Source organism: Arachis stenosperma, chromosome 6 (assembly GCF_014773155.1).
Source record: "Arachis stenosperma cultivar V10309 chromosome 6, arast.V10309.gnm1.PFL2, whole genome shotgun sequence".
Classification (NCBI taxonomy): Eukaryota; Viridiplantae; Streptophyta; class Magnoliopsida; order Fabales; family Fabaceae; genus Arachis; species Arachis stenosperma.
The window spans coordinates 12,509,029-12,518,032 of NC_080382.1; the positions used below are offsets into that span (position 1 = coordinate 12,509,029).

Here is a 9,004-nt window from a genome sequence, read left to right on the forward strand (position 1 = left end):
AATAATTCAAACATGTTAAACACCAAATACATTAAAAATTAAACACATTAAAATCCAAACATAGTAGACATTAAAATCCAAACATATGAAACACCAAACACATTAAAATCCAAATATATTAAACACTAAACACATTAAAATCCAAACATGTTAAACACCAAACACATTAAAAGCTAAATATAAAAATACAATAGAAATAATCTTTTAAAAGAATAATCTTTCAAAATCTTTACTCAATAATCCTTCATTAAAAGATATATATATATATATATATTTAAAATTTTTATTTTTTTATTTAATTAATATATGGTTAGGTTTACGGATTAGTTCGGCACTACAAGAAAACATGCCTTTTGCTACGCTTTTAAAGCGTGATGAAAAGTCAAAAAAAAGCGTAACGATAGCTTTTCGCCACGCTTTTTGAGCTACCGGCACGTTTTTGAAATAGTCACAATTGCAAGACTGCCGGTTAACCTATCGTCACGCTTTATTTTTTACCATGCTTTGAAAGATTGCCACGCTTTTAAAGCGTGGCCATATGTGCCAGATATAGCTACGCTTTAAAGCGTGCTAATAGAGAGAGATACAGCTACGCTTTTAAAGCGTGCCAATAGCAAAACATATAGCTACACTTTTAAAGCGCGGCAATAAGTTTGTTCACTAATCTTTTTTAATCTTTATAATAAAACCTTACAAAATTAATAGATAATTTTAAAATTTAGACAATGACCAATAAATTTAGACAATAATTTTAAATCCACTAATCCAACATACATAAACTTGTCACCAAAAAAATGTTTAATTACATGACAGTATAACAAAATATCAAAAATCAAAGTGATAACAACTACGCAATATATTCCTAATATATGAATTACAATTCCAATAACTTTGCCATCTTATCTAACAATAATTTTGATCGACCTCCTCACATATGTGCACCCAATTCACCAAACTAATCATCAGCATCCACTATGTGCTCAGAGACATCCAACATCCAGCTTCTTCTTCAGAATTTCAATGGCATTTAGCAACAACTGAGAAGCTTTTATGGCTCTGGTAGTTTCCAGAGTAGCTTCAGGATTTTCAGGCTTCCCCATTGCTTCAGCTTTCTTGATGATGTTTTATGGCTCTAGTAGTTTCCACAGTAGCTCCTTCTTTAGGATTTTCAGGCTTCCCCCATTGCTTCAGCTTGATGACCTTATCATCATAAGTGTATGCCTCAGCATCAAAACTGTAAATTACATCTGGAGTCAATTTGCTAAACTCAAAGCAACACGTAACACAATCATTTTGAGCATCCAATTTGAGAAACAAAAGGATACACAAAAATGAAATAGCAAATCTTTCACACTAAAAATAAACGAAAAATAAAAAGAATTTGAAGAAGAAACAAACCATTTAGGACCTCCAGACTCAAAATCTTTTGGGACTGACACCCTCGAGATCTCTTTGCAGGAACCAAAATGCTCATTTAGGTTAGCTCTTATCTGCAACCACAATTTTGGCAGTATTCAAATATGAATTGCAAAAAAAACACATGCAAGGGAAGCAGCAGCTTATCTGCAACCACAATTTTGGCAGTATTCAAATATGAATTGCAAAAAAAACACATGCAAGGGAAGCAGCAGCAGACATGATAGAAATAAAATTACCTCTTCTCCAAGAGATTTATCAAAACCCAGTATAAAGTTTGACCAGTTTGACACTGATCACCTTTCTGGAAGAAATTGCTGAAATTGAAACAAGTATTACAAAGGATAAAGAGAAGGAAATAAGTGGAAGCAATGCATGAAAGGAAGCGGAGAAAAAGGTGATAGAAGTAGATATGAGGCATAGGAAGGAGAAAGGAGAAGATATAATAATTACCTGCCACCAGGGATATATGAACCTCTTTCACGAGCTAAATCAAGCCTAACAGGTCGATTCAACAACTCATGCTCATTCAATTCAAGAGCCTACAAGTACAAAAAACCAAAAGGATTATCAATACACAACCCCAATAAATCAACAAATACATAATTTAAACATCTTTTCAAAGTAAAAAGGGATGGAGGGTAACCAAACAATAGATTGCAGTGATGCATATCAAACAACACTATGAAGGAGAAAACAAATCAATAAAGCAATAGCAATTAGTTAACAACATAGAAATAGCAAGGCAGTAGTTGGAAAAAAAAACGCGGCCAATAACTTCCAACAATACAAGTACTCAAAAAGAAATTATTTAATTTTAACACTTAATATATTTGACTGGTTTTAGAAAAGTAGCTAGCAGAAGTTATGCAACCACCACAAATAACTTATTATTCTGTAGATATTTGAGGAGCAATAGCTTACACTTTGTGCTACCTCTGCAATAGCAAACTCAACATGTCCAAAGCGTTTAAACCTCCCAGTATCGTCAACAGAAAAACGAACATCAACAACTTCTCCACAATCTTTGAAAAACTCCTCATTGAACAACAGTAACATGACATCATAAGAAAAAAAATACACTATAAACAAGGAAATATAAGATATACAATACATACAAGTCAGATCGTTGCAAACTAAATGACAGGTTTCCAAACAAATAGTGTCTTTGATCCACCTGTTGCAGCACTAGGTGTAAAAGGGGTTTTAGACTGCAAAGCAAAGATATATTACCATCAAAGATATTAGAATATTTAAAAAGAATAAAAAAATGAGACCAGTAATATACAACTTTCTTTGCTGAGTCAGCATCAACCATCTCGACATACTTGGCCTGTTTCACAAGAGGAAAATACATTTAGTGCACAATCACAAGACAAAGCAAAACAAGCCTTAAAACAGCGATATTAAAATACAAAGCGAGATGCTTACACTTTTCTGAAGAGTTTTAGTCTGAACTATAACTGCTTTCTTTTGAAACTTTCACAGGCTGCAGTGAATAGCAAAAGAAATTGAACACAGCAAAATAATAAACAATGGTTCACATAGGATAAAATATTTAAAAAAAAATAGTACATAATTCAGATATCTAAATTGAGAAATTCAAGTTGAATATAATGGAAGAGAGAACAGTAGCAATTAACACTACATAATACAAGTAGGAAACTAAGGCCCAGAAATAAATGACACAAGCAATCAGATGGAGATTACAAAAGAAAAAGATAAATACTGGAAATTCTAATCTAACCAAAAACTTATAAACTAAAAAAAACCTTGAAAATAATAAAATTATTAGTCATGCTTATTTAATTGAAATGAAACATTATACCAGGAACAAGGGCATATAAAGCAATGAAGCGCTGGCTGAGCTTCTCTCTACGCTTCCTCTCAGCAATTGCCACCAGGGAATAGAACCCCTACGAGCCGCGGTAACTGAATTCAATTACTTCTCCATCTAACTCAATTTGATCCACCCAGTTCCTAATTTAGGATATAGTTTCACTCACCAATGTTGAATCAAAAGAGATATTGCCCGAGACAAAGAACAACTATCCAAATAATTATAACCTGAATTGTCTACAATCAACCTAAATATAATTTATTATGAGAACAGTACGCTACATAGTATATGCATGCCGTTCATACAAAAAAAGGAGGAAATATGGTATATATTAGAAAAAGAAAACTGAAAGTAAAGCAATGGAATAAAAGTCAAAAGGTAATTAATATGCACAACAAGGAATAAGCTTGGAATAATCGAAAATGTTTGAACAGCATAACAAATACTAACCTCACTCCGAATAAGATCTTAGCACAGTAAACATGGTGTAAAGTATAAACTCTACAATGCAAATATTACTCTCTCTGCAGTCTATAATAAATTAATAATTAATGATCACAATAAGCATTTAAAGTAGCTCAAAGTTGGTGAATTGCAATTTGGAAAACTAAAGTTGAGCAACAGTTTGCCGAAATAAGATATAAATTGAGTGATCTCAAGGCATGCATCAAGGGAATGTGTTCCCCCAAGTTCTCCTTCGGACAGGTGGAAAGACTGGATAGAAAATACTAACCTACCGGAAGATGAATTCCCAATGAAGTATATGGTATGCTGGCAATGAAGTAGACATCATTTTCAAAGCCTAGGATAGGATTATAACCACCTCGTCCATATATTTTTTTCCTCCACTGTGAAAAATGGTAGAGTTTAGAAATTGTACAGCATTAACAATCTGAGAAAACTAACTGCTTACACCCAATTTTATAAGCAATCCAAGAGGAAAATTACGTAAATCTTGTGAATTGGAAATAGGAAACATAGAAATCAAGTTCCACTTTTTTCCATCTCTCTCAGGAAATTCATCAAACAAATGGCAAGCATAACAATACTGAACCGAAATACAACTAGAAAACAAGAAAAAATAGATCACAATTAAACAAAGAAAGGAACAGATTTCATCTTCTAAAATCCCTGTATCTTAATTCTAAATTCCCGCTCCCAAATAAAGGTCAACAAAATCGCATTGAATTTGTGGTATTTAGAGAAAGAGATGGATGTGAAACTTGAGGGAAGAAGCTCGAGACGTCGAAGCCTTGTGCGATGAGAGGGAGTAAGCACTTGAGCAGTGGAGGCGAGCTCGTGATAGAATCGCGAGCGAAGCAGAGACAGAGATGCAAGCAAAACGCAGGCGGCCGGAGGCGGAGACGCGAGACGCGAGCAGAGGAGAGCTGGTGGATCCGGCGAGAGGCGCGGCGACGGAGGTGAAGGTGCAGTGGCGCCGTAGCGGTGATTGGAGGTGATAGAGACAGAGCTGGGGTGGTTGTTCAGGGGGCCATCACGCGAAGCTCAAAGGAGGGTTACAGGTGCCAGAAGAGGGATTGCCGACAGAAGCATCACGCGCGCCGGCAACGTTCTTCGCGGAGTGCACAATGAAGAGAGGTTAGGGTTCTTCGATATGATGTTCTTCATCGCGATTAGGGGGTTCTTCGTGAGGCACAATGAAGAGTGGGTTGGGGTGAGGCACAATGAAGACAAGGTTAGGGTTAGGAGCAATCGTCACTTCGTGCGTGGAGGGCTTAGGGTTCTCTAATCTGAATGAGCTAGGGCAATTCAAAGAAGGGGAAAGCTAAAGTTTGGAAGAGTAGATGGTGTATTGCAATTGTAACTTAGTAATTTCGAAGGGAGCTCTCTGAAATTTTTTTTTCTTTGGGGAACTAAGCGTGCCAAAAGAGTTGGAGGAAATGGCCACGCTTTTAAAATGACTCTATAACAAAGTTTTGTCGTCACGTTTTAAAAGCGTGCCTGTTTTTTTTTATGGCTATGCTTTTTGAGCGTAGCAAAAAAACGTAGCCAAATCTCGAATCAATTGCCACCCTTATAAAAGCGTGGTCATTAACTCTTTTCGCTACGTTTTTAAAGCGTAACAAGAAAAAACGTGGCCAAATCTCTATTTAGTCGCTACCTCATAAAAGCGTGGCTATTAACTATTTTTGGTCACGCTTTTAAAGCGTAACAAGAAAAAAACGTGGCCAAATCTCTATTCAGTCGCTACCCTCATAAAAGCATGGCCATTAACTATTTTTTGTCATGCTTTTAAAGCGTAGCAAAAAAAAAGCGTGGCTATAGACCTTTTTTCTTGTAGTGCGAGTTCTGTACCCTTGAACCGTTACTCAAACCTATTACTAGAGAAGGCCATTAGGAACCAATTTAATTGATTTAGTTCGAATTTAAACAAATAATTGAATATCCGCTATCCATACTCACTCTTAAAAAATACCATGATCCAATTTAATTTAAATCGTATAATACTATAAATTTTGTTATAATATTGTGAAAGCAACTATCAACTGAACTGCATGAATGATTATTAGACTTGATGATACATATAGTAGATATTAAGATATATATGGCCGAGGTGGAGCATAATCAATCAACTATGCAGCAATATAGGAAAACTCTCCCTAGCTACATAACTGCCTGGTAACAATCCATACCACGCTTCATCTTTTTCTATTATTGCAGTACCTATTATACCCTTGTCACTTTATAATAGATTTAAGTTGTCATCATTTGGTTGTTTCATTTATTTGATGCATTACATGTTTATTTGAGTATTATTAAATTAATAGAAAAAAAAATTTTAATAAAAAATAATTTTTTATTTTTTAACTTGATAAATTTTTAATAGTAAATATAAAAATATTTTTAAAAAATATTTTTTTAAAAAAATTATAATTTATATCTTTTTAAAATTTTTTTCTTAAAAAATATTTTATATACAATAAATAAACAAAAATTTTTATATTATTATACTCAAATATAATTGATAAATAAAAAGATTTTTTTACATGAAATATTCAAATATAAAATTCCTTTTACCTTTTTAAAGGATTTTTTTTTATTTTTTTTTTAAAGTTCACCTAAATAAGCTATATATATATATATATATATATATATATATATATATATATATATGAACATAAAATAAGTAAACTTGATTCTTTTACTTTTATTTAGTCTTGTATTAACTTATGTTTTTTTTTTCAAAGATAAAATATTTTATTCAATTGGATAAAATAGACATTGTCCATTACTAGGACAGCAATACATGAATTGGGGATCTCCCAAAAGCTCTGTAATGAGCAAAAAAAAAACGCAAAAGCTTAGGAAAAAGAAGATAAAACACTCCAGCAGAAAAATTAAGGTATGTGGCCGTGCATGTCTTGAAGAAAGTTGCTAGCTGAAGTAAGAATTTGTTATATTCCTTCAGTATCATGTTCAAAGATGAGCCGGTTTCTTGATTTCCAGATTTGCCAACACATAATCGCCAACATTTGAAAGTCACGGTTGTTGCTTCTCCGCCTCTTGAGCTTGCCTACACTTTCCAACCACGTTCGCCAGAAGGAGAAGGACTCATCTCCACAAACCAACCCAGGTAATGAACTTCTATCCCAGGCCTCCTTTGATTTTTGGCAGAAAAATAAACAGTGACTAATGGTTTCTGGGCTGATATTGCAGCACCTACAGAGAGGGGATATTGTGTGGATGCGGCGGTGGAGGTTCTCCAGAACCGGGAGCTTCTCGTGCAAACATCGCCAGAGGAAAAACTTGATTTTTGGGAATAGGGGCATTTTTCAGAGCTCCAACCATGTGTCTTTGTGCTGCATCAATTCGGGGCAGTAATCAATTGGAGAATGACAAAACAGGTAGGCAATTTGGTAGCCTGAGCTGACTTCGTATTTTTCGCTTTTGGTTCTGGCCCAAAATAAATGATCATCACCTTCCTTAATTTTTACTAGCAAAATACGATTAGCCATGTCTGAAGAGAAAATATTGTTGATTAATTCTAGGTTCCATTGCTTGCTAGGCATGATTAGCTCATTCACCCATGCTACTGCTAAATTCTGATTGCTGATGACTGAACTATGTGGGACAAGAAAATGTTGGGATGTAGCTATCCACGGATCCTGGAAAATGTGAATGCTGTTCCCATTGCCTACCTTCCAACATATGCCTTTTTCTAGAACTTTGCGGCCCTCCAAAAGACTTCTCCAGCCCCAAGAAGGTTGGTTTCCTGTCTCTGCTCTCATGATATTGCTGTAATGATAGTACTTGCCTTTGAAAATTTTGGACAATAATGATTGAGGTTGCGTAGCTAGTTTCCAGCATTGTTTAGCAAGTAGTGCTAGGTTCTGAGCTCGCAGGTCTTTAAAACCAATGCCACTCTCCTTCTTTGGTCTAGACATGGTGTCCCAACTAATCCACGCCATCTTTCTTTCTGTTCCTTTTTGCCCCCACCAAAATTGGGTGAGAATACTATGAATCTCGCAAATTAAAGTATCTGGAAGCCTGAAGCAAGAGAGTGTGTAAATAGGAATGGCCTCCCCGACTACCTTAATTAGTACATGTCTACCTGACGTAGATAGTAAGTGTCGTTTCCACCCCTGGATCTTTTTTCTCACTTTTTCTTTAATAGCCCCAAATGTCTCTTTCTTCGACCGATTAACCGTTGAAGGGAGCCCCAAATACTTGTCCTGTGCTCCTATGTGTCTAATGTTGAGCTTGTTAGCCAAGGCAATTCTTATTTCCCCTGGGGTATTGTTGCTAAAAAACACAGCTGATTTAGATAATTTTACTTTTTGACCACTAAAGCTTTCATATAGAGTAAGGATCTTCATGATATTATAACAGCCGTCCTCCGAGGCCCTACTAAATAGGATAGAGTCGTCTACGAAGAGTAGATGATTGATAGGAGGGCATCTTCTATTGATCTGGACACCAGAGATAAGACGGTTTTGCTCTGCCTTGTTCAGCAGAAAGGATAAACCTTCTGCACAAAATAGAAAAAGATACGGTGATAGAGGGTCTCCTTGTCGGATTCCTCTATTTGGCTTAAAAAAACCAAAGGGTTGACCTTCAACAACAACAGAGTAAGAAACTGTAGTCACCACCTCCTGAATCCAACCTATCCATCTAGGATCAAATCCTAACTTTCGAAGCATGAACCATAAAAAATGCAATTCCACTCTATCGTAGGCCTTACTCATATCAAGCTTTACGGCCATTTCAGTATTCAAGCCCGTCTTCTTGGTTTTCAAGTAATGCATACATTCATGAGCTATAAGTATATTATCGCTAATTAGTATTCCTTTTAAGAAAGCGCTTTGATTCGGACTAATTAGTTTATTCATGAAACTCTGTAGCCGATGAACAATCACTTTAGAAATAAATTTATAAACCACATAAGATAAGCTAATCGGCCTGACCTGTGTCATGTTTATAGCATTCGGAACCTTTGGAATTAAACAGATCTGTGTGTGGTTGAAACTCCTGAGTATCCTACCTCCAATAAAAAAGCTTCTCACTGCTCGAAACACATCCCCAGCCACGATGTCCCAGTAATAATGGAAGAACTTTGCTATGAACCCATCATCACCAGGTGCACTTTCAGAGTGCACACTAAACACAGCCCGTTTGACTTCTTCTAGGGAAACTGGCCGTAGTAGTCTTCTATTCATGGCTGAAGAAACTTTGGGGAGAAAGTCTTCAAATTCCACTTCCGGATCAGTTGAGTTGGTAGAAGAAAAT

General features: G+C 35.6%; 1 protein-coding gene across 17 annotated transcripts; it reads right to left on the reverse strand.

The window, feature by feature from the left end:
* Positions 1-761: 761 nt before the first annotated feature.
* Positions 762-5,068, reverse strand: LOC130935913 (nucleolin 2-like). 17 transcript variants are annotated; one of them, XM_057865838.1, is made up of 10 exons: positions 4,480-5,068; positions 3,990-4,104; positions 3,245-3,396; positions 2,848-2,905; positions 2,705-2,749; positions 2,341-2,593; positions 1,870-1,958; positions 1,656-1,733; positions 1,399-1,490; positions 762-1,234 (listed from the first exon to the last, which is right to left on the reverse strand). In XM_057865838.1, exons 5-9 carry the CDS (start codon positions 2,740-2,742, stop codon positions 1,487-1,489), a joined length of 462 nt encoding a protein of 153 aa, XP_057721821.1. In that variant the 5' UTR covers positions 2,743-2,749; positions 2,848-2,905; positions 3,245-3,396; positions 3,990-4,104; positions 4,480-5,068; the 3' UTR covers positions 762-1,234; positions 1,399-1,486. The 17 variants fall into 17 exon arrangements, 8 of the variants coding, with proteins under 8 accessions (XP_057721821.1, XP_057721823.1, XP_057721815.1 ...); XM_057865840.1 differs by having other exon boundaries at positions 2,341-2,441; positions 2,535-2,593; positions 3,245-3,332; positions 3,990-5,068; XR_009068000.1 differs by having other exon boundaries at positions 2,341-2,627; positions 2,708-2,749; positions 3,245-3,332; positions 3,990-5,068.
* Positions 5,069-9,004: the final 3,936 nt, after the last annotated feature.